The sequence below is a fragment of the Epinephelus lanceolatus genome, chromosome 1, assembly GCF_041903045.1.
Source record: "Epinephelus lanceolatus isolate andai-2023 chromosome 1, ASM4190304v1, whole genome shotgun sequence".
NCBI lineage: Eukaryota > Metazoa > Chordata > Actinopteri > Perciformes > Serranidae > Epinephelus > Epinephelus lanceolatus.
The window spans coordinates 29,368,591-29,394,626 of record NC_135734.1 but is presented as its reverse complement, the minus strand read 5'-3'; the positions used below and the strand labels follow the sequence as shown (position 1 = coordinate 29,394,626).

At 41.7% G+C, this 26,036-nt stretch overlaps 1 protein-coding gene across 1 annotated transcript in view; it reads right to left on the bottom strand.

The window, feature by feature from the left end:
* gnai2b (guanine nucleotide binding protein (G protein), alpha inhibiting activity polypeptide 2b) overlaps positions 1-26,036 on the bottom strand; it is a 76,458-nt gene that overhangs the window by 12,278 nt on the left and 38,144 nt on the right. The window contains exons 2-4 of the mRNA XM_033627504.2: positions 13,500-13,542; positions 10,099-10,240; positions 2,876-3,036 (exon numbers count right to left, since the gene is read on the bottom strand). Coding sequence (XP_033483395.2) covers positions 2,876-3,036; positions 10,099-10,240; positions 13,500-13,542 — 346 coding nt within the window. The remainder of the gene's footprint in view (positions 1-2,875; positions 3,037-10,098; positions 10,241-13,499; positions 13,543-26,036) is intronic.

Sequence of the window (26,036 nt, the reverse complement as noted above, 5' to 3'; positions counted from 1 at the left end):
TCATGTGTTTTTATGTGAAGACCAGTAAATTCAGAATTGTCCAAGAAAACTGTTATCAGAAGTGCTCAATAAATTGAGTTGGTATCTACTTTAAATACCAAGGGTTTTTAATGGATATTACAAAAGCTTAAGTGTTTACTTGGCTATTACTTTAGAAACAAGTCGTTCTTTTCTTTTTGTGTCAAATGGCAATTGGTGGAGTCTACCTTTTTACTTGTCATGGATTATGGTAATGTGTTGTATATAAATGCCTCTGCTCACTGTCCTCACATGCTGGATAGCGTGTATAATGGGGCTCAGAGATTCACTACAAACTGTGGATCTCTTACTCACCATTGTGTTTTATGCCAAAAGTAAATTGGCCCTCTTTATGTACATGCTGCCTTAGTCACTGGTATGGTTTTATTTACAAAGCTACTGTTGCTTAAATTTGTACCTACTTATCTTCTCTCTTCTCTTTCAGGCTGTCAGTGTGCAACTGTTTTCTTCGACCATTTTATGCTACTCAAATCTATGTGCTTTTATGTAAATTTTATTTGTTGTTGAAACTCTGTGTTGCTGCTTTTCTTGGCCAGGTCTCCCTTGTAAAAGAGATTTTTGATCTCAATGGGACAAACCTGGTTAAAGAAAGGCTAAACAAAAATATAAAAATACTAAGCGATATTAATAGTTTAGCTATTACTGTCTACTTACCTTAAGAGAAAACATTGTAGCCTACTAACATATTTACCCGATAGAGACTTGTTACTGTTGATGTTCCAGTTATTAATTTCCAAAAAGGTGTGTTATTGTTTTGACATAACCACTGGGGTTATGAAGTAGAGCATTGGTTTAATTAGTAGAGGTATTTTGCCAGCAGTAACATTATAAGTGTCATAAATTAGTTTGGCAATGCACCCAAGTCACAGCTACTCGCAGTCAAAAACAGAGGTGAAATACACTTAGTGAGACACACTCGACTCAGCCTGAAAGCCCCGCTTCCACTGCTGCACAGAGTCCCAGAGCGCTGTTCACTTGTTTATTCAAAGCTTATTAATATTGGATGTGTCGCATGTCCAACTTTGACATTGCACATCCTTGGGTCCCCAGCAATACACCCACCAGATCAGATGAGTGGTTCTCGAGATATGCGAAGGACAGACAGACCGTCAGAGATTCCTCGCTTTATCGTCCGATATATATTCCCTACTATGATTTTTGTTTGAATACAAAATTCCACAGTGATCAGCACAGCTTCAAATCAGTGTTAACAGTGAGATAATGGGGCCTTAGCTACTTGCAATATGTAGCAATTAAAAAGTGTTGAAAGGAGCATTTCACAGGGTGGATTCAACTCAGAGATACACAACATCCACACAAAGGAAAAAGACAGTAGGTCATCTCCCTCTCTCAGTCCATCAAGCTAGTTGCATTTGTTTCATTTTCGCTCTCTTTCCAGTGCTCCATTCACAACTCTCACTCTCCCTCTGTCCCCTTTTGCCTTTTCTCTGTTTTCTGACAGACTGTTGGTCAGTAGGGGAGTGTGGAAGCATCTTCACCATGCTTGACACAACCTGCTCCACTTACACAAGCATTGCATCATCATCTAAGGCCAGCTGGGAGCTTAAGTGGCCCAGCCAACCTTCGCTTCACAGGCATAGAGAGATATATATCCAGCATTACACTTGTACAGATTTCATTATTCATGTGTGTCACATCCACAGAATAATTATTAATGAGCCAACAAACCTTACAGACTTATTTAAGTGAATAAAAACATTGTTCTGTCTCATTATAGCAGTCGTATATATACATATTCTGTTTATATTCTACTTTTATACAGCACTGCCACAAAATTAACCAAATTCCTACAAAAACAGAGTTGTCACTTGGGACTTTTATTATCACAGCTATCAATTCTCATAGCTACTCGGAAGCTAATGCAATGTTTTCATCCCTCAAGACAAACTACTCAGTACTCTGCTTATTCGGTTACAATATTAAAGCATCAAACCCAGAGAGGCAGAAATAAGCACTAAATGGAAGTTATTGGACTATCTTTCCAGTCTCTGTGGCTCCCCAGAGAAGTTAAAGACAGGTTTGTTCGCTGCGGCGCATGTGAGAGAGGCTGAAAGGACTGCATCATTAGATCCATCACAGCACCAAGAGAACAGCATCCCTAATGGCAGGAATATTAAACCGGCTTTTATATGACAACAACATAAGATTAATCAGCAAAACCATGAACCAAATACAAACACGTAGCCTTTCTCACTGTCACTTTCTTGAGTCTGTTATCCTATTAAAATAATGTTTCAACGCAGTGTTTCAGCTGCAAAACTATTTTCGCATATGAATAACAAGCAGGTATACAGGATGAAAAACGGAACACATTTGGCTGGTAGCTATGAGGTTCCCCACTTGGCCACATTTACATTTATAGTGGTGAAACACAGAGTCCGGTGTGTGCAGGAGCAGACTGCATAATGTTAAAAGTAGAAGAAGATGTAGGGACAACATTGGTAATGACAGCCTGAATGTTTACCAGCCGCAACTACTTTGCGATGAATGATTGTGTAATTGAGATCAAAATGAAGGCAGAGTTGAACATGGGTGTGGTCCAAGCAAGGGACCTGAAGTAGTGGGACAGGAAGTAGGGAAGGGGCCATAGACCCCCCTCTTTATGCCCTTGTCCAATGTTCGCTTTAAGGTGCAGATTGCTGTATCATGGTGGTCTCTAGCAAAAAGTGAGTATGAAAAACCATAGATGTAAACAAGCCAGCACACAGTTGGAGGGTAACACTGTAATGAACTGGAGTTATTCTACAAAAATATAGATGTATTTGACTCCTAAGTGGCATGACAGCATCAAATTTGCAGATAAATTTACACTCACTATGCTGCGGAGTCGTTGAGCTGGTACTCTCGCGACCGTGCAAAGCAACTTTGTATGCCACTGTCGGCCCACAATCGCCTGATCACGTTGGACAGGTCATCGGGAAAGATGCCCTGTTCTTCAGCAGCTGCAGACAGGGCGAAGAGCTGCTGGGCATCGTCCTGCAGGGGGCGATAAGGACACAGGACAGGACAGTTACAATGAGAGCATCTCTACCACAACATACATGAAAACTCTTAGATCGTCTGTATCCACTGCATAGATCTGTTTATGGATTGAAATGACAATAATGCATCATCAGCATATATACACGTCTATCTTAATGCAACACTCACATGCCTACATGTTTACTGCAAGGGTTTGTAAACTTTGGAAGACATCCACTTTATTTGTCTAACAAAGACCAACGAAGCCTCATATTAGCTTTGGCTCTACTTTAAAAAGCATTTTTGCAGCATCTCTTATATTGAAATTCCTATCACATGACATTTTTATGCAGTCAGTGTGGACAGGGGGAACAACTACCGCAACCAATAACTCTTCTATGTGGTTATGGGCTAGTGAGTATTATTTTAAGACAGACTTAAAAAAAATGTGAACCTATCCTTTAAGCATGGGTTTTTAGCATTTAGCATTTTAGCATGTTGTATTTGTGGAGAAAATGTGTCCAGCAAAAGACCAATGCTTTGTCTGTGAAAGCTGCGAGTTATAGTGAAGCCAATTTGAAACTGTCGCCATTAAGCCATGTTTTATGTGTGTTTTGGGTTAGGGATAGGTGTTTTGGTTTTGAATCAACTAAACTTTTCAGCACTTCACAGAAACCCCGACGCTGACTAGTGTTTTGGAAGTGTAACTGCAGCAGACAAACCACCGCACAACTATAAATGCTGACAACAGCGTAGGCCACTTGCATAGGCTACAGCGTAGGCTCTGCATAGAGCGGGTGCACTAGTATAAATCCCAGTTTAGGGGCCCCGTGATAAGGTATGCTTGTGTACCTATGGCGATATGGGCACTATTATTAATACATCATGGAAGCTTAAAGGGGTCTACATTAAAGTAAATCTGTTTGACCCAGTGAAAAATGACCAAAAAAACCCCCCAACAAAACAAATAATGTTTAGTGATGGAGGGCCGTGTCTCTGAAATAGTAGGTAGGTAATAGGTTACAATAGTAGCAATACAATGTGACGATATCACTGGTGCCAGCCAGTATGGGCTGTGCACATGTAAGATATGTTGGTGTGACTCAAGGTAACAGCATGCGGAGCTGCTATGACAGAGTGTGGTTTGATTTCCTGCTGTTTGCCACCATGCTTGGTTCTCTGAATTTTTCCATCTTCCTGTTGGAATGAAATAAACAGTCCTCTCCCAGCTTTATTCACAATGAATGACTGAATACAAAAAACGGTGATTAATCACTGGCCAGTATCTGGCTGCAGGATAGGCTGTTTCTCTGTGTACGACGATTATGAATATGTATGTAGTCGTCACTGAAATAAAGGAATGATTCACAATGAATACATTTCCCAGTGTTTACTGTGTGTATTTGTCACATTTGAGGAGAAATTAATCTCCGTCTCAACCTGCTTCCCTGTCAGGCTGCGAATACATCCACGCTCCCTTTGTGGGTAGCTGTGCTTTTATACTTTTTAATGGATTCTCTCCAGCCGATTGATGTTTACTTACCTTGTTATTCGTGGGCATCAATCACCACTTCTTTCCATTACCTTTCAAGGAAGATAACAGTTCAGTTTACTGGGTTTTTGTGCTTGCATTACAATGTTTAAAAAAAGACAAATATTCTTATTGTTGTTTTATAATTTTGTTTAATTCTAGTGGTATTTTGTTGCAGTGACTGCTGAGCTTACACACCATCATCAAAAGATATGCATTTTAAGTTCAGCTACTGGATCACAATTGATTTATACAGCATTTTATCTCTGGGAATGTGATACTATTTGCTTGAACTCTTCCTTTTCCCTCAACAGAACTAAACGACAAACAATGTGTATTATTTGCACATGCTTTAGTTTCATTTACGCACATTTTTATCTGCATGTGTATGCGTATGTGTGCACATGCACAATCTCTGTGTGTGTGTACTTCTACAGGGCTGCAGTGTGCAAGTACGGGCAGGCTAGCACTCTAATTGCCATGTGTGGGAGTCTGTAAGTGTCGTCACGTACATACAGCCATTTGACAGATCTGTCAGAGGGAAAAAAAGAGTCTATCTATCCCGCTCTAATGACCACAGCGGAGTCCTCAATCCTTTTATTACAGCTTCACTTACAACACACATGCACTGGCTTCACAGCCAAATCACACTGACACACACTCCTCCACTGAAGTGAGTTCAGCCACTGTTCGACCTCACTGACAGCTTGTTCTTAGGCTGATAAGTGTTCACAGGGTGCAGCCGACTGCATTTCAGCCTGACGCTGTGGCTTGCTGTTGAAAGTGGTGTGTGTCATCATGTGTCTGTGTGCAGGGTGTGTCTGTCTCTCTGTATGTGTTAAATGAATGAGTTTATGTCCATATGAGCTGCAACTAATTATTATTTTCATTACTGATTGGTCAAATTGTTTTGATTATGCATTTAATTTATAAAATGTCAAAAATAATCACAAATGCTCACCAAAGGATTAACCCAAAGTCAGCTTTTCAGCTAACTCAGGCAGATTTATATTTGTTTTAATGTGGATTGATGTACACTGTCCCTTCTAAGAATAACAAATTAAATCATATAAAGTAAAAGAAATTATGAAAATCTGTGTGTCAGAGAAACTTAAATCAATGAATGTGAAAATGGACTGCACCTGTATAGCACTTTTCTAGTCTTCCGACCACTCAAAGCACTTTTACACTACATGTCACATTCACCCATTCACACAGTCACACACTGGCTGAGGCAACAAGGTGCCACCTGCTATTCAGTTTTAAACACACTCACACACTGATGGAACAGCCAGCAGGAGCAATTTGGGCTTCAGTATCTTGCCCAAGGATACTTCGACATGCAGACTGGAGGAGCCGGGGATCGGACTGCCAATCTTCTGATTAGCGGATGACCTGCTCTACCTCTGAGCTTGAGCCTGATACAAACTGACTGGCTGCTAAAAGCCCAACCCCATTAGTTACTTGTTGCTATGCCTGTCAGTCATTTAATTCTCATGAAGCAACACAGTTTACAATGTTTCAGAATTTTTGAAACACTGTGTCCTTGATTTCAGAAATAGGTAGATAATAGGTATAGGTAACAGGTAGGTAAAGCAGGCAGATGTTATCAGCTATAGCTCACTCATTAAGCTAATGTTCACTCCATCAGTTAGTTGAAAACACTCTTTAGTTTTCGCTAATTTATCTCCCATACTTTCTGCTGTTCACTCCTTGCATGCATGCCCAGTCACCATTTCTAGCTGTCATTATCCCAGGCTGTCATCTGAGTCATCAGATTTAAAACATGTTTTTTTTCTGCCTTGGTTCTTTCATGCTGTAGCCGTGAGCAACCTCCATCTCCCTCATCACTGCCTAATTCCTTCTCGGATTCATCAGCCTCATCCACCATCAGCCTCAGAGTCATCAGCCACCACCACCTCCACCAGTAACTCAATGGGGGATTTATCTGCTGCTGCTCAGATGTCCCTCAATCACAAAAAATGTGATCGGTGTCCAAGCGCCAAAGTCTTCTGTTAAATCTTAATCAGCTCAAACCATCTGTTAATCTGTTTAAACTTTATCTTTACTTAATTCATCTGACTCTCTTGATTGAAATGCAGTTGGTTGATGATTCAATTCTGAGGGCCCTGACAAACCACGCCGACAGTTGGCTGTTGGTCACTGTCGGGTCTTCTGTGAGCATCTGTGGCCCTGGTTTTTGCGGTGTGTCCCAAACTGTTGGCAGAAGTCAGCCATTGTCACCTGTTTTTCGGCCAAATCAGCATGTTGAATCGGCAGTGGAGCTGAGGGAGCCTGTTTGTGAGCTAAATCCCTCTGATTAGTTGTTCAGCTCCATGAATAAGAAGAAAAATCGAAGTGAGGAGAGCAAACAAATGACTGAAGTCAAGAGGGCGTGACATCGAAATATTGTTATATTAGTAAGAAAAATATTTTAGCCATTGAGCTCTTTAGCTGAAATGGTTTTTGTTTGTGTTGCTGTTCGCTGGAGCATGGTAAATATCCTCTGTCCTTTTAAAATTGGTTTGTGATAACTGGCTGGCTAGCATCCTAAATCTGTCCTATTGGACTTCTGGTTTCCCTTTTTGAATGACGAATACAGACTACCTTCACCTGTTGGTCTGGAGAGTTGTTTCCTCTCACACAGGCACAGAACGTACATACTAGTTGTCTGTTGCCTGCAACAGGCAATGTGAGGTGATGCAACAGTTGGCCTTCATTGCCACTAGTTCTTTAATGTCAGTTTGGTGCCTCGGCCTTCAGCCTTGGAAATAACACTTGGTTACCGACAGTAAGAGTTAATCAGAGATGCTAACATTTGCGTCTTACATTGTAGCAAATAAAAGCACTGTTTAATACATTCAATGCACCTTTAAAAGGCTGAAAAAGACACCACCCTCCACAGTCTCACTTACTGAAGTCCAAATGAACACTGCTTCAAGTGGAGAAATCCAAACCTTGACAGACTTGATGAGACCAGTTAGAGTTGCTAAGCTATGATTAAACAATGGCTGTTCAAGGCAGAGGTTTAGCAAAAGGTCGCTGGGAGGTCTGGGATGTTGGTCCAGACAAAAATGAGAAACAGACATACAAAATAGACATAAAATGATGAATTGCAGTTGTTTAAAAAACAGAAACCAGACGATTCTTGGCCACCTGTAAGGTCTTCCTTTCACAGGTTGTAGCCTTCAAAACAAGGAATTCATTTGTGTCACCGCTGGGGCTGCAGAGAGCACCTGGAAAACTAAATGTGCTTTCAAAATGTGTCTTGCAAGCACTTTAGGATAAATCCAATCCCCAAAACAGCCCTCAGTGCCGCTGTGGCTGCTGGTATTATGCACACTTGCAGCCTCTCCTCTCTCTCTGTCTATTACAACTTTAAGGAGAGAGTAGATCAAAGATGGAGGAGGTGAAGTCTGTATAAGACAAGGACCGTTTTCCCTGCAGGTTACAGAGATGGATCAGAGAGGCTCTACACTGTGTTCTAGTTTCTAGTACCAGCAGCGGTTTCTACAGCTGAAAAAGGGCTGAACAGGTGAATGCTGGAAATCACATGATGCAGCGTTTGGTTTTGGCCCAGCTTTATTGACTGAACAAGACTTGCCGAGAGGAGGCATGATTTGAGAAACAAACCTGTTTTCCCAGAGGCATCACAGCCTTGAAATAATCTCGGTTCACTGGGTTATACTGGAATACAGATATGTGAGGGAGTAGGATGTTTGTTTCAGAGATAATGGGCAGTGCATGCGGCTGGGTTTTGCTTCCATTATTATTCTAAGCTGGAGAGAAAAGTGAAAGGGACACAGTGTGTTGTAGAAACAAAGGCAGACTCTTGTGATTTCAATTCTGGGCAAGCAACAGTCTTAAGGACTGCATCAGATATATAACTACAAGATGCTGCTGATAAAACAAGCTTTGCTTTGTTGTGGCCTGGGGGGAGATCCTGATCTGTCCACGGTTAGTAAGGCCAATTTAAGTCTGCATTTTCACACAGTGACAATTATTTTTCTGGCTGGTCAGCTTTCTGCTCTCACTCCGATAAAAGCACTGACTTTCAGCAACTATCTCTGCATATTTGCGCCACATATGTGACTGGTCTTGTGCATGAGTTTTTCTTGCTTGTGGTTAACCCTATGGGCCCTAGGCGTTTTTGGGGTATTTTTACTGCCTTTACTTCTAAGCTCATATCACAGTCATTAAGGCTACATACACATGCTATATCTTGTTTTTTTCAGGACAATCTGGGCTAACCAGATTTGCCATCATTACATGTCCTTCTATGTGCCTGTATTTGATATTAATTTTTATATCAATGAAAAAAACAAATCCGTGTGACTAAATTCTTACATTTTTACATGTATCTCACCATAGCAAGTTGGAAAATTACATATTCTGCCATATATGAAGAGGGGAGACTCTCTGGAATCTGGCAATATAAGAACCATGATGGTGGGACATTCTGTCACTTCACAGCTGTCCAAAATATGTGGTTTGTGCCAGGCGGAAAATGATTGCCAGTATTTTTTCATTATTGCAAGAAATTCCATTGACTCATTCACAAGTCAAAAATGTGTTTTATCTGAAAGAAACATGCAATATTTACATCTAAGATCATAGAAAAATAGTCAACCAAGTGCAATGATGTCCTCCAAGATAATATTTGCCACTTTGTTTGCAGTAAACAAAGTTTGTTGTTGTTTTTCAGTTTCAGTTATATATTGGGGGGCATTTTGGGCATTGGGGGGGGGGGGGGGGGGGGGGGGGGACACATGTCCCCCAGCCCTGTCAGCATGCATAATTAGGCTGCAGTTGTCTGTGCACAAAGGTGAAGTGGCTGGTCTTGTCATACAAAGTTTGATGGAGTGTCAGCTGGACAATATGGACATATTTGCATCTTGAAAGCCGGACTACAAATGTGGATAGACAGGGAGAAACGCACGCAAGCCTAAGACGTGGTAAGATATGATATTCCTCACTATATGAAGTGACTGATAACAAGATCTGTATAATGGGTTGTAAAGAAATTCGTCAGGTTTTTGTTTTGTAGACAATTAATCTGGATTTATAGCATGATGGGATGACAGCACAATGATGTGTGCGGTATCCCCAGAAAGCTCTGCTCCTGCGCTTTCATGTGATATGCGTGGCATTTCTGTGCGACCCTGCATTCGCGAGAAATCCATCCAAGAGTAATGTGTGTGCAGAGCTGTATGAAAGCTCTGTTATACATAATTTTAGTGTAACTTTATCATTTTTTTTTCGCTATGAAAACATTGGACTACCGACAAGTGATTGGCCTCGTCGGAAAGCTACAATTCCGCTGTTTCACGTGATATGTGTGGCTTATTGCTATGACGCACGGTCTCGGAGAAAATCAACAGAGAAGAACAGGTGTGAATTTGGACACACTATGCGTCGTTCGGGCCCATAGGGTTAACCTGTGCTTGTGCCATCAGATGTTAGATTTTTGGAGTACAAAAACAAGTAGCTATATGTGCAGAAATCCCATGCTGTAACAAATTTCTGAGGGCTGTTGTGCATCTTACCACTCTGCCAGGGTTGCTGTACTCTATCTTGAGACTGGTCATGGCTTTGACAATGGCCATCACAGACTGGATGGTATTACTATAAACCACTGCTCGATACTGCTTGCATTCATCTTCTGAGTAGCCATCTTCATGAATGATCCTGAGAATGAAAAATATGCAACATTTATTAGAGTGTACATCAAAGGATAGGTTCTCAGTTTATAAAGTCTGCCCTGCGTCTGAATCAAACACTGTAGAGCCGTGGGAGACACACGCAGTGCTGGGTAATAATTCTCTGTTGGTGCATCACCACGGGCAGCCTCATTAACATACATGTAGTTATTTGATCCATCACTGATTATTGTAAATGACTTCAAAAGGCAAATTAAAGTCTGTCAATTACTTCTTGTAAGCCTTTATTTTGGTAGTCCCCTTTTCCCTTTTCGATCTTACGGGACCTTTATTTTGACAGCTTCTCCTTGCAGAAACAGGACACTTATACAGAACAAGTTTGAGTGCAAAGGAGGGAGAACCATGCTACTTTGCGCTGCATAATCAAGCTCTTGTTCTTGTATAATGTACTGTGATATTTGATATGTTTCATGATAATATACGGTGATATATCAATTTGCTTAAGAGTGAGAAAGAATTTGAATGTAGTGTTGCAGTAGCAGTTGTGCTGAAATTAGCTTCTGGATTAATTAAATATGTTATGGTGATATGGGCTGTCTAGTTTTACGTGTGTATATGAAGGTAGCGTTGTAATTAATGCTCATATATATATTTAATATGGTAGTTATAGGATAATGGTTGTGATGTTTGCAGGTGGGTACAAGCTCATTTTATTCATTTGTGTGTGTTCTGAAGCTCTTACAGTGTTTTCTGAGGAAAAGGAGTTAAGGGTGGTGTTCAAATATGGATGATAGCGTAACATAATTAAAGACTTTTGAAGACAGTGCACTTTATCACTTTGTGGCTGGGGTTCGCTACAATTATAGCAGCTTTAAAATAGAATTTATTATGGTGACAAGTGGGTAGTCGTCTTTGCCACATTCAAATTAAGGTGTCACAGCAGTCACTAATAATTGATTATCAGTGAGTATGCTTCAGCAACATTCCTATAAACATCAATCATTAAAGGGACATTTCACTCTAAAAAAGAAAACACATATTTTTCCTTTTATCTCTGGTGCTATTTATCAGTCTAGATTGTTTTGGTACGAGTTACTGAGTGTTGGAGATATGAGCCATAGATGTCTGCCTTCTCTTGAATATAATGGAACTAGGTGGCACTCGGCTTGTGGTGCTCAAAGCGCCCAAACTCAAATTTAATGACCCGGTTACTCAAGGTAATCCACAGATCTTGTGGGGGAGAGTTAAAAAGTTATTTTCCATGGCCTCTCAAATGAATCTAGTGCTGGAAAATTATTTAAATCTTTTTATTTATTTAGGCTGTTAATCTTATTTATGCACATGGCATCAACAGAGAGGCAGAGGGAGGGAAGGAGTCTATGTTGTCGCTGCATTTTTTAAACAGATCTGTTGCCTGCATCCAGACGCTGTCTCCATGTCACAAAATAGGCTACAACTACCAGCAACGCTCTATCATCCACCCCACACACAAAATAGCAGCACAGCTCTGGATTGCACGTGTGCTGCGATACTTTCATTCATCTCATGGACTGATTTAGAGTAGCATGTTCAACATATAGACCAAAGTCACACTGTGGACTAATTAACAGACAGATTAAACAGAAGAGCAGCTCTTGCTTGAAAATATACTGATATATTGTACATAGTCATTATATTGCCCAGCCCTACTAGCAACACTGAGCTAACTAACATTACAGCTTGCCCAAGAAGGAAGCTGTTAGCGTTTACATCTCACGCTGTCGCAAATATGAGTAACTCTCACATCAAGGTCTGTGGATTATCTGGAGTTACTGAGTCATGATGTCTGGAAAGAGACACTGACGATGACTTTTTCAATGAGTTTTTCGGCACTTTGAGCACCACAAGCCGAGTGCCATCTATTTCCATTATATTCGAGAGAAGGCAGACATCTCTATGGTCGATATCTCCAACATTCGGCAACTCACACCAAAACAAATGAGACTGATGAACAGCACAACAGGTAAGAGGAAAAATATGTATTTCTGATTCTGGGGTGAACTGTCCCTTTAAGTACAACATAAAAAACATATGCTATCATAAATGTATAAAAATATATGAACAGAGCAAACATTTGGGCGTCAAAATGTGGACCAGTTTGAAGCTGAGAAGCAGCTTTGTTTTGTCTGCTAGCTCTCCTACCAAGAAGCATATACTCTCCACTCTGCATCACAATCATCATGTCAGCATGGTGTGTAGGGTGATGTGTAGCAGTGCAGTCAACACCCAGAGAAACTGCCTCAACACTGCAGCATCCGGCTGATGCAGTATCCTGAGTTTATCTCCTGAAATATTACAACTCAGGACCTGCGAGTGAGAGAACTAAGTGTCTGAGCATCCTGTCATGACATGCAATCATCCGGACTCCATCAGGCTGCGGAGGGAAGTGCAGAGAGAGCACAACTGAAATGACCCCACAATAATCCTAAAGTAAAACTGCCAACTGCTTTTAAGTGTTGGTGGAAATGATAATGACCGGCAGTGATTTAGAAAACAAATAGTTTTACTCACTTTCACTTCTGTAATGATATGTTTGCGCAGGATGCATCAATGTGTAATGTCACATAATGGGCAAGTGTTTCTGTCTTGTAGGATCATTTATCTGTATGCCTGTACGTGTTAATAACCTGGCTTCAAAAAGCAACAGACTGTTCCTGCTCCGAGCTCATAAAAAATGGATTCACTGCCTGGCTAGCCCAGAGGAATGTGAATAATTAAGCCATTTGGGGTCCTGTGTGAGTGTGTGCATTCTGATTGGTGCGGAGGCATTACAATATCTCCTGTATACCACATGAACCACAAAGGAGGAAGTCCAATTTATTTTATTTAACAGTGACATGGCACCGCATACTATTGAGCTGTAACGTCTGATTTAATATGGTTCGCTCCTGAGTGTGTGAGCTGAACACAGAGGATGTATGGCAGCTTAACAGTGAGCAGAGAATCATCAGGTGTGAGCGCACATCAGAATTTAACATCTGGGACATTGTCTTACAGCTTGAGACAAAAATAAAACAACAGAAACACAAGATGACAAATGAATTCTTCCTTGGGAAACAAATATTATGTGTGTCATGTAAACCTGTGGCCAGATTTGGTCAGGTTTGGCTAGTTTACAGCATATAGTGGCTCACAAGCAAAGTTTCACAGTGGAAGCCCACTTTTAATTGTAAATCCATTTTTGGGTTAAACATTAAAGACCAAATTTTAAAAAATAAAGTAAGATAGAGATTGCTTTTGTAACTTACTTCATCTGCTTTACGATGGTGCTCTTCCCAGACTCCCCAGCGCCTGTTGGAACATTAAAAGATCAGAGTTACAAAGAAACTTCACAACCATGTTGCTGTTGTCTTTGTGAGTGGAATAAAGCTCAACTTTGGCTACAGCTGTTTCTGCTTTGAAAACACGAGCCACCCAGAGGTGACCCGCCGCTAACACTTACAATTTGTCCTCGGGGGTGTCTGGTTTATTTATGCTTACATTTTTGAGAACACGATGTACAGATATGAAGGAAAGGTTCCGCTACTCAGTTCAATGTTGATTTTTCACACTGATAGAAGGGTGCAGGGAGGAGAGACGGTTTAATACTTCATGGTAATACTACTACTTTTCCCAATTCATGGAAGTACATGATGAAAGATAATTCAAAGGTGGCTTTGCTTTTTTAGTCTATTAAATAGTCCAGTGTGTAAGATTTAGGGGGATTTGGCATCTAGCGATGAGGGTAGCAGGTTGCTATTAGCTGAAACTTCTCCTGGTTGGAATTCATTCAGTGTTCATTGTTCAGGAGGTTTTTCCGGGAGCTGAATCACCTATTTCTTCTACGCAGACAGGCCACCAGCTCAGCACCTGCTAATCTCTGCTCACCTTATTTCTGATCCAGACCTACAGGAAGTTTTTACAGTGAGCCAAATTATCTACAGAGGTCTCTTCCTCTCCAAAACAAAGAGACCCGGTGATTTAAACCAGTAAAACACTCACCAAAGCAGTTTTACTTTGCGACATTGCTTATTGTGGAAAGGTGGCTAACTACTGTGGCCGACACGAAAACCCCAAAATGCGAATGACCCTGTCTAGAGCCAGAGTTTGGTTTGTCCGTCTGGGCTATTGTAGAAACATGGCGGTGCAACATGGTGATCTCTGTAGATGAGGACCTTCTCCCTTATGTAGCTATAAATGGCTCATTCTAAGGTAACAGAAACCCCTACCCCTAAACCCCTAAATTTGATATATATTTCTTTCTCTCTCTCTATAAACAGCAGATATTGGTTCTGTTCACTTCAGTGAGCTCTGAAAATCAACACTGAGGTAGAAATAAATCACTTAACAATTAACAGTCTACAGCTTTGTCAAAGCAGTGCAGCTGTTGGCTGGGATCGACTGTATCAAACGAGTCGGCTGCCAAACAGCAAACTTTTAAATGCACTTACATACCATAAGTGGAAGCTCAGTCATTATATAAAAGTCCCTGATCACAACTGTGGTACTACAGCACAATAAGGTGATGAGAAAAATGTTCATTGTATAGACTGATCACCAGTTGGCGGCATTAATGCTCAAATAAATGTAGCAATGCGTCAACAAAGGCAACAAAGAAGACTGACAGCTAGCAGAGGGAAGTAATGTAAACCATGCGATTAAATTAAATTAGTATAAACTAATTTAAAAGTCAGCTTTATATAATTTATATAATAAACTAATTGATACTTGGCACTGTGTGACAATACAATTCTACCACACAAAAATATCGTGATACTATGCTGTATTAATTTTTTCCCCCACCCCTTGTAATTACCCACAAATATTCAAAGCTTGGACAGGATGTGACTGGGTCGGACTATTGCAAGCAAAGATTCTGTAAGTTATCAATAACTCAGAACACTGCGGGTCGGGCCTCATCACTAGACGCAAAGCAGGTGCTTTACTACTGTTGCCAGCCACGGATAATTGTCCGCAATTCGTCTAATGGTTCCTTTACCTCGTCGGACTGCCAATTTAATGCTTGAAGTGGGGGTCAGTGACTGAGCTGAGAACACTGGTCTCACGTCTGACCCAAAAATCGAAGCGTTCGAATACTAATCTGAATGTCAATTACCATGGCAATGATTGAAGCTTTGAAGCATTTGGGTCAGCCCTAATTTGCAGTATTATGAATTTGGTGTCTGTGGCAACAGTCTGCAGACAAATCAGAAGTGGTGCACAGTTAGTGGTGCGTTTTCCAACACCTGCAGGTGGTTGGTCGACTAGAGAGGGTAGGCGGAGGCAACGTAACCGACTTGCTCTTCAACTTGCTTGTGTGCTGACGCTGCAAAAAAGTTCACTCTGTTAAGCGAGATCCAAGGAGACACCTGTAATTATTGCTTACCAAAGGTGCCACCAAAGACAACGAAACTGAGATCGTCAGAATTGTAACTGAGAGCTGAGACACCCAAGAATAAAATTTCGTGCCAGACAGAAGAGACATCATAGTGCACGACAGTTTTTTGTTTCTCAGTGAAAACACATACCCTAATAAGCCATTATTATCTTGTTAAAATGACTAAGCCTGAGTGTTTGCCACTTGTCTCGTGCTGTCAGGGCCATGCCACCATCCACTGTCCCTTCTCACCACCTGACCTGGCCCTGCCAACAGGCATTAGCCCAGCCCGGGGCTGATGGAGCAAGTGGGACCAGCAGTGCTATCAACTCTCATCATAGTCACACACATCCAACACTTTTTTGAGAAAGGGGGGAACGCAGGGTGAAGGGAAGGCTGTAAAAGCAATGTCAGGGGCTGTGTTCGCTGTCATATGAGCTGTCACTCATGATTTGCGGGCATGAAGGCAGAGAGGTGGCTTGTATCTGGACTATCAGGTGATACCACTCTCTGTGACAAAAAATATACAACGCCCCAGCACACACCAAACAGGATTTAATTGAATACAAATAAGGGAATGGCATACGGTTATTTTTAATTGCAGCTGAAATTTTCAAGTTCATCTTCATCCTTTCTCTTTGATCCTTCTTTTTTCCTAAGTTACACCTGAGTGAATCCTGAGGCGGAAACTTTTTAATCTTACTTAAAGCTAATCAAGATGAAATTATGTAACTAGGCTGCTGCCTCTATTCATCGTCACCCTATCTCAAGGAACACAGTGTTTCATCACAGCTTGTTAATCTCTTCTTTTAGACCACCATCTACCTCCATCTGGAACATTCTTGAATTGTCCTTTTATGGGATAAATATGAACAAATAATAATAAAAAACAGCATCAGATTTACAAGTGCTTGTAAAAAAGAAAAGAAAAGACCCATGAAAGAATAAGAGGCTGGTGGTGGAAAATGGAATACTGGCCTCTCTGCGGACGGACATGCATGAAGGTCACCTTCCTGACTCCAGAATAAACTCATCCATTAATACTTCAGGCCCAAAGGGAGGTGAACACTTGTGAGCCGCAGTGAAAAAGAAGAGTGCACTCTCATTCTTCATGCTCAGGGTGTTTCGAGAGAAACGGGGCAGTGGTGTTGCTGCTTCTGGGGAAAACTTTTGAATTGATTTTTGATTTTCCAGTATCAGGTCATCAGAGAGCAGTAAACAGTGCTGTATAAACATATTATTTTTATTCGTCTTTAGGGCAGTAGTGATCATAAGTCATGATTAAAAAACAACAACAAACAAACAATGAATAACCTCTCCTTCTCTCTGGTATAATAAAAAACACAAAAAATATAGTAGAGCCTATCTGACAGGAATCTTGAGGCATTTGGGAGTTTGGATGACAACACATCAGCTGGTATGTCTTTAACATAAAAACATAATATGATCATTTTTGATAAAAGTTAAGATAAGGGTTTTTTAACCCAATCTCCAAAATAAATGTCCCCATTGTACGATTCTGCTCGTAACATTGGATGTATGTAGTAAATGTAGCAAGTATGCTGAAACCTTATGTTTCTACAACATTGTAGTTAATGTGTGGTTAGGCTGAGGCACAAAAACCACTGGCTATGGTTTGGGAAAAAATATATTTTGGCCTAAAATGCCTGGTTTTGGTGGCAAAATCACAGCTGGCATCGCTGCTGATGAAAAAAACCCAACCAGCTTTGTTGGTCTCATTGATCTGCAGCTTGGCAGCTGTCTCATCTACGTGTCATGCCATCCAGCATCCCCTCCACCTCCCGGATGACAAAGTCAGCTCATATACATGTAATCAGAGCTACATCACCTCAGAAACATTGACTGACATATAAAAAGCACAAATGGAGCATATCTGTGGTTTGCAGAAGCATATAATGCCACCAGTTTCTGCTGACTGAGTTAGACACAAGACTAAGACTTCAAACTGCACATTTAATGAGGGAGGCTAATCAGCCAATCACATGGCAGCAAATCAATGCATTTAGGCATGTAGACACGGTCAAGACGACCTGCTGAAGTTCAAACCGAGCATCAGAATGAGGAAGAAGAGTGATATTAGTGAATTTGAATGTGGCATGGTTGTTGGTGCCAGACGGGCTGGCTACTGGGATTTACACACACAACCATCTCTAGGGTTTACAGAGGATGGTCCGACAAAGAGAAAATATCCAGTGAGTGGCAGTTCTCTGGGTGAAGATGTCTTGTTGATGCCAGAGATCAGAGGAGAATGGCAAGACTGGTTCAAGATGATAGAAAGGCAACAGTAACTCAAATAACCACTGGTTACAACCAAGGTCTGCAGAAGACCATCTCTGAACCAACAACACATCCAACCTTGAAGCAGATGAGCTACAGCAGCAGAAGACCACACCAGGTGCCACTCCTGTCAGCCAACAACAGGAAACTGAGGCTACAGTTCACACAGGCTGTGACATTCAGATGGTAGGGTCAGAATTTGACATAAACAACATGAAAGCATGGATCCATCCTGCCTTGTATCAACGGTTCAGGCTGCTGGTGGTGGTGTAATGGTGTGGGGGATATTTTCTTGGCACACTTTGGGCCCCTTAGTACCAACTGAGCATGGTTTAAACACCACAGCCTACCTGAGTATTGTTGCTGACCGTGTCCATCCCTTTATGACCACAGTGTACTCATCCTCTGATGGCTAATTCCAGCAGGATAACGCACCATGTCACAAAGCTCAAATCATCTCAAACTGGTTTCTTGAACATGACAATGAGTTCACTGTACTCCAATGGCCTCCACAGTCACCAGATCTCAATCCAATAGAGCACCTTTGGGATGTGGTGGAACGGGAGATTCGCATCATGGATGTGCAGCCAACAAATCTGCAGCAACTGTGTGATGCTATCATGTCAATATGGACCAAAAACTCTGAGGAAGGTTTCCAGTGCCTGGTTGAATCTGTGCCACGAAGAATTAAGGAAGCTCTGAAGGCAAAAGGGGTCCAACCTGGTACTAGCAAGGTGTACCTACTAAAGTGGCCAGTGAGTGTATTTGTAAGATAAAAGTTCACTAATATACCAATCAGGCTCAAATATATCAACTGTGTGGATGCGTGAAAAGAGCTAAGGATTATTTGGTGTGTACCCACTCTACAGATATCCAACAGGACACAGCAGCTGAGTGATATTGCGAAAATCATGCGCTTATTTGTTGTTTCTGAACACATTAGGGAAATGTGTTTCATATTGCTCCAAGAGAGTAATAGTCCTAAAGTCAGTAAACAGTGTTACCTCTCAAATTATGCATAATAACAAACAGGACATTAATTAATCCAGTTGGGACACCACTAAAGTCATCGTTAATTCAGGTACTGAGACTTCTGACAGTGAAAACAATATTTAATCACCAGGGGACAAAGAGCCGCTGCACAGGATTTATCGATTGCCACTGAGCAGGATATAATACAGTTTCATTTGCCAGTAAAATAACTAGACGCATAATTGAGTTTAACAACTGTCTCATGTGGAGTATATCAGTGGACAACTACCCAGCAGAGAACATCAAACAATATTGCCTAAAACATACAGTTCTGCTGTTACGGATATATTTGCAGAATATTCTACAGTAAGTGAACAGATGTATCTCCCGTACATGATGCCCTGTGCTTCCACAGAGTCGGAGCAGCAACGAGGACTGATTCGTATCACAAAGACCCCTCTGTGTGCTGTGCTGGCAGGGGGAACAAGCTCTTTCTCTTTAGTGTTGTTGCAACAGACCCACGATCACTTTCTGGCAACGAGAAGACGATGCCACCCCCTCTTTCTGCTTCTTCTACCCCAGCTATTCATAGTTGTTCCTGAGTTGGTTCTCAGTGAGCGCCACAACATACAGCATTGATAAAAATATGATTTGTAGCATGAGGATTACAAATGGCTACGAAAAAAATGAACCATCTCTCTGAACGCATCCAATACTCTCGTAAGCCCACTCACATCAATGACAACTTGGCTGTGGTCTCAGTTACCCACTGCTGATGACACAAAGCCTCCATTCATGGACTGATGAGATATCCCAATCCTGGCAAACGCACAAGCATCCACACAGAATCTCAAAGCAGATAAGGTCGATCACCTGTCAACCAGCCCACGCATGTCAATCTATATCTGAGCTACAAACAACTGCAGTGGTTTCTCTGTTATAGTGCTGAAACAATTCATTTAGCCAATTAATTGATTACTAAACTGACAGAACATTTACAGCCACAATTTAGATAACTGAGTTATTGTTCAGGTTATTTATCAGGCAAAAATGGAAAATATTTGCTGTTTTCAGCCTCAGTAAAAATACTCAATATGTTTCTTATTTTGTTTCACATAATTTTCCCACATGAAACATAAAAAAAAAACCTCTAAAAAGATGTTGGAAGCACATCTGCTAATACTGTTTTTGGCCTTGTGTCCCGGCAACCACTGCTGCTTGTGCTATCATCATCATCATCAAGTAATTGCCTTCACACTCTGGCGACATGAGGCCGGGCATTGTCCTACACCAGGAGGAACCCAGGGCCCACCGCATCAGGCGTCTCCAGACGCTTTCATGCCTGTCACATGTGCTCAGTGAGAACGTGCTCTCATCTGTGAGGAGAACAGGGCGCCAAAAATTCTGGTGCTCTCTGGTGATCGCCATTCGAGCTGCATGTTGCCGGGCATTGTGTCTGTTTCTGACAGTTTGGTCAGAAACATGCACACCAGTAGCCTGCTGGAGGTCATTCTGTAGGGCTCTGGCAGTGCTCCTCCTGTTCCTCCTCACTCAGAGGAGCAGATACCGGTCCTGCTCCTGGGTTGATGCCCTTCTACGGCCCTGTCCAGCTCTCCTCGTGTAACGTCTGGTGTCCTGGTGTCTTCTCCATGCTCTTGGGACTGTGCTGGGAGACACAGCAAACCTTCTTGTGACCGCATGTATGGATGTGCCATCCTGGAGGAGCTGGACTATCTGTGCAATCTGATTGGGCTGCAGAACACTAGCAGAACACACAACTAGAGAAGACTCAGTCAGAAAGGATAAGGAGAGCATCTGTGGCCACCATTCCCTTTTTGGGGGTTGTCTTGCTTTTGCCTCTCCATTGCACCTGTTGTCACTTTAATTTGCACCAAAGCAGGTGAAACTGATTCACAATCACCTGTGCTTCCTTAATGGACAGACTGATTTCCCTGAAGTTTAACTGACTTGGTGTTACATTGTGATGATTAAGTGTTCCCTTAATTTTTTTTTTTAAGCGTAGTAAGAAGCATTAGTGACACCTGACTTCTCCTGGCCTGTATTTGATCCATATGCGTTAATTATGGGCTTGAAGTCAAGGTAAGTCACATTATAGGCTTGCTGAGAATAGCTGCATACAACAGGGAGGAGGTTAAAATTGCTCCGGTGCAGCTCACAGGGCACAGATTCCCCTTGGAACACCTGACACAATAACACCTCAACCCTGTAAGGTGTGGAGACACTGAGCAGAGACAAACCTGCATCTATCCACCAAGAAGATCACACTAAAAAGACTCTGCAAGTATTTAATCACAATTTAAGATGGAATGAGGAGAAAAACAATATGGAGGAAAGCTTGAGAAGAGAAAGCACTTAAATTAAAAGGTAGTTAAAGAAGACTCCAGACAGGAGGCAGTGGCAGTAAAGGTGGACACGAGTGACAAACGAGCAGGAGATGGAGGGGGAGGATGACGATGCAGAGAAACTGGGAGCGTGTGAGAGAAGTGAGCATGAAGGGCACTGGTAAAGAGAAAAAGTGGTGGGATGAGGACCAGCACGAGTGCCTGGTAAATTCATGAATATTCACAACCGGTTGTCTGCCAGTTTGCACATAAATTCAGAGTTCAGCTCAAGTTCAGCAACTACGAGCAAACTGAAAAGCGAGATTGGTAACGGAGGCTTAATGTGCAGAGTGTTGGAATGAGTAACACTGAAGCCCAACATGCTGAAAAGCATCTAGTGAGCAGCAGCAGGCAATCACTTGTTTTGTTCTTGCTTTCTGCGTCACTTCCCTGACAGCAGATTAGTGGTTTGCTTTACAGCAAGCACATGCAAATATGAGCAAGTCAGAGAACGGCAGACTGCTTTATAGGGAACTCTAAAACTCCCCATTCCAGTGCAGACTGCTTTTAAAAACCTCACCATTAAATGACCCAGTTAATATATTTACTTCTCAACAACCTTCTCTAATTATGGCACTAAAACCAAAATTAGTGCATCACTTACATAGGCTGTTAATTTACAATGTGAGGTAAATAATTTCAGGCTAGTGATCCTAAAATTTACCATTAATGAAAACTTTAATGATACAGGGAAATGAGTGAGGTCCTGCTCCGGCTGCAGCCAAAACACACCAGCTCTTGTTTGCAAGCAGCATCATTCTGACTCTGGAGAAGAAAAACAAGACAGAGTCTACGGCCACGCTAGCAGCATGCCAACATAAATATCCGCCCCCCCTCGGCCAAGATGTGCCTCATCGTATTTCCTTTGGTAGTTGTGATATTTGGTGTAGATTCAGTGTCTGCTTTATGTCTACCTGGCAGTTCTTTCACCAGCCTGTCCATGCTTTGCTAGCAGTTCAGAACCATGCATCATTTATATTTAGCCTCGCAGTGGCCCCCTTCATAGCTCTAGGACCACTGGTTTAGTGTTTTAGCACTACAGCACTAGGTCACCAAAGTTATTACAGTTTATCCTGAGGGGGGCATAGATGTTTGTACCAAATTCAGTTCAGTAAATAATCTTGGGCTGCCCCCTAATAGTTGACCAAACGTTAGTCGACCAGAAAGGTCATAAGTCAGCAAGATTTCATTGGTCGCTCAATTGCAGAAAAAAACAAACAAACAAACAAATGTGAAACTCTATTAGGTGCTGCGCCATGTCAAAATAAATCCAAACCTATATGACTGGACCATGTGGGAATTTAATGTAAAAGGACAGACACAGGAAGAGGCCACGCTCAGCAGTCAGACAGGAATCACGTTACAGACCAATCACAGCTTTCTTCCATAAATACATTTAGTCTGATAAATACGGAAAAGTTGATCACATTAGTGCAGGGCTACCCAGAGCTTTACATCTGTCCCATGGACGATAGGCCTACATACTTATAAACAGCGCCTGGAAGACAATCAGCTCTGCACCCAGGACGTCAGGTAAATAGGCTATACAATGCTTGTTAAAGTTGCTTAGCAATCTCAGATCTGCCGCCACGCTCTTGAAAGGTGGCACAAAAATGGTACAAGAGTAGCGCCCAGCGCCCGACCTCGTGTTTTCCAGGCGGTTAAAGACGCAATGCAGCATGTGTACAGCCCCTAATTTCCAGGGCTGGTACCCGCTGTTATTACGCAGGCTAGTTAATAACATGTTGGGCAGGAAATCCAAAGTGTGGGATCATTTTGAGAAGGTGAAGGACGAACCCAAGGTGATATGTAAACTCATCTTCATTGGTCAGCTACAAACATGGTGTATCGTCTAAAACATATAAGTAGCTACATGCCCATTAGCCACTTAGCACAATCATTACTGCTTTGCCGACAGCATCATTAACAGGCGGCTCGCTCAGTGTGTGACGTGCACTTGTAGATAAAATATAGGCCTATATTAATGAAGGTTCATTAGTACAGTTTTGTATTTCTCTGTAATGTAGCACAGTGTTAACAATGTTACTGATACTATTCTTTCTCACACCTTGAACTCAAACCATTGTTTTGCCCCGCTCAAAATATATCATTTAATAATTACATCAACATTGTAAACATGCAGGAGACTAGTGGACTAATGTCAAAAAATAAATGACAACTACTGGTTGACTAGGGAAATTTTAGTCGGGGGCAACCCTAAAATAATGAAATAATAACTGGTTAAGAGAAAGATTTACCTGCTAGTGGTGCTAGTTACCATATGCTTCATCATCTGGGGACCATGAATGATAGTACAGAATTTCATGGCACTCCATCTTATAGTTGCTGACATTTTATTCTAATCCACTGTGGTGAACCAACTCACCAATATTGGCATCCCTATAAAATTTGCCAACCATTTGGAGACACTACTGCAGCTGAAGAGGAAAAACAACTCAGCCAAGGATTTGTTAAAGTGACAAACACACACACATACACACACACACACACACACACACACACACACACACACACACAGGCAACGTCATAAATCCATTCTGCTATTTCAAAACAAAATCACAGCATCCTTAGGAGGCCTATAATCACAACTGCTGTGTTTCAGATCTCTGTCGCACAGCCCACTGCTGTGGCATTTCTTCTGCGGGGAAATATAACACATCTCAGCATATGCCAGCGTCATAGGCCATCTATTGTCTAAGTGACTGCCATGAGAGAATGACTCACTGGCCTGGCTGTGACACGATTCCTCCTTCGCTCTCATCCTGGCCCAGTGCCCCCACCCGTTAGTGTCATGACTGCTCACATCCAACTCGCTTTTTACCGCCATTTAAAAGGTTAACCCCCTCTGGGCGTTGATGACACTGAGCAGAATACACAACAATGATGCTGTTGCTATTTAAAGCCATGTTGCAATGTGTATTAAGGAAGCTGACTGACACAAGCAACCGTGAGTAAATACATTTTAATTTATGGTTTGCCTTCTGACCCATAATGAAGTTCATCTGGGCATACAGTATCTGATGTATACAGATCTATTGTAGCAAGAAAAAAGTCTTAATACTAAAATGCGAAAGTGTATGAGGCTGGTGTTTAATAGCATTTCATTAAATTAACCCAGTCTTGAGGCTAATCACTTATTTTAAAGTGCAAAATAGCTTACTATTAAAGAACAAATATTGTTAAATATTTTACCAGCTTGAACCAAACCCGAAGTATGTTTATTAACCGTAACCGTTTATCCTTTTCAGGGTCACAGGGGAGCTGAAGTTTATCTCAGCTGACATTGGGCAAGAGGCAGGGTGCACCAATTAACCTAATCTGCGTGTCTTTGGACTGTTGGGGGAAGCCAGAGAATGGGAAGACACAGGGAGAACATGCAAACCGGCCAGCAAGTTTGAGCTTGTAACCCTATAGTGCTAACCACTGCACCACCGTGCCGCCCCTATATGTATGCTTTCTAGAAACAGTGATGGGTCACAGTTATTATGTACAGAGATGATCTTCAAAAGCCCTCAGCTCAATCATGGAAATTAAACATAACCAAATAATGTGTCTACGCGAACACTGCAATTCCCAGTTGACTCCTTAGTGTTCTGTCCTCAAATCTTTTCATTTCACAAAGTCCTCTGTCTGACAAAGTTGAGCAGGATGTACAGCTCCTTGATCATCAATCGATACTTTTTAATTGATCAAATGGCTAAGTGTAATGTGAAAGGTGTTCCTTGTCGTGATGAACCCACTGAGGACTCTTCAGTTCCTTCTCAGCTCTGCAGAATCTTTTACCATCTTTTATTTTATTGTTTAGGTTTTACAGATCACAACTTAACTGTTCTGGTTCATTCTCACAACTCTTATTTGTGTTGTTTCCAGCAGGAGCAGCAGCTGAACAGTTACTGTACACTTCCTGCCCAGCACCAATGGAAGCCAGTGAACATAGTGGAGATTGAACAGCTAAGAGCCAGCTATTTCCCTCAGTGGTGGGGACCAAAAAGGAGCAAAAATAAGAATAAGGTTGGAAATGCATTCATTGATGCCATATTTCCTCCCACCAAAATGAGCATTTGACAGGTTTTTTAAATGTAAGAAAACCTGCTCAAATGACGTTCGACTGCTGCTTGGACGGTGACAGGCAAGATTTGTGGTGGTGCGTCATTGCATGGTGCCAGAAAAGGGACAAAAATTAGAGCATACACCTGGGTGTTATATTTCCATCTCTACTAATTAGAGCCAATTGGAGATTGATCTGATAAATATCTGTGACCACTGCAGAGTCATTTGTCTCCTTGTATCCTTTCCCATGAAAGACAAAAGTCAGATGTTAGCAGGTGTTAGTGGATTTTTTCATCCAGTGGAAGAGGGGCTAAAGAAACAATTAATAAAGTTTTAAAAGACTGAGTGCATGTGCTCGGTGTTGAACTGAGTAAGTTACTAAATATTGCTCATGAAATCAACCTGACAAGACTACAAGCTAGTTATGCACAGGTCAGCTTTTAGAACCCGCACCAACCGGCCAATTATGAGAGCCAATTTGCCCCACCTGTTTTGTAAACAAATGTGTTAATCAATCACCTGAATCTGACCTATAAACTTGCAACCCTTGCAAACCTGCAAGCCGGTACTGATAATGACCATCGCTAATAACAACCGACTTCCTGTTGGGTATATTGTATGCCGTTTCCAGGAAATACGACAACATAAAATCTGTGTTTTCTGTTTAAGTGCGACCTGGAATGCAC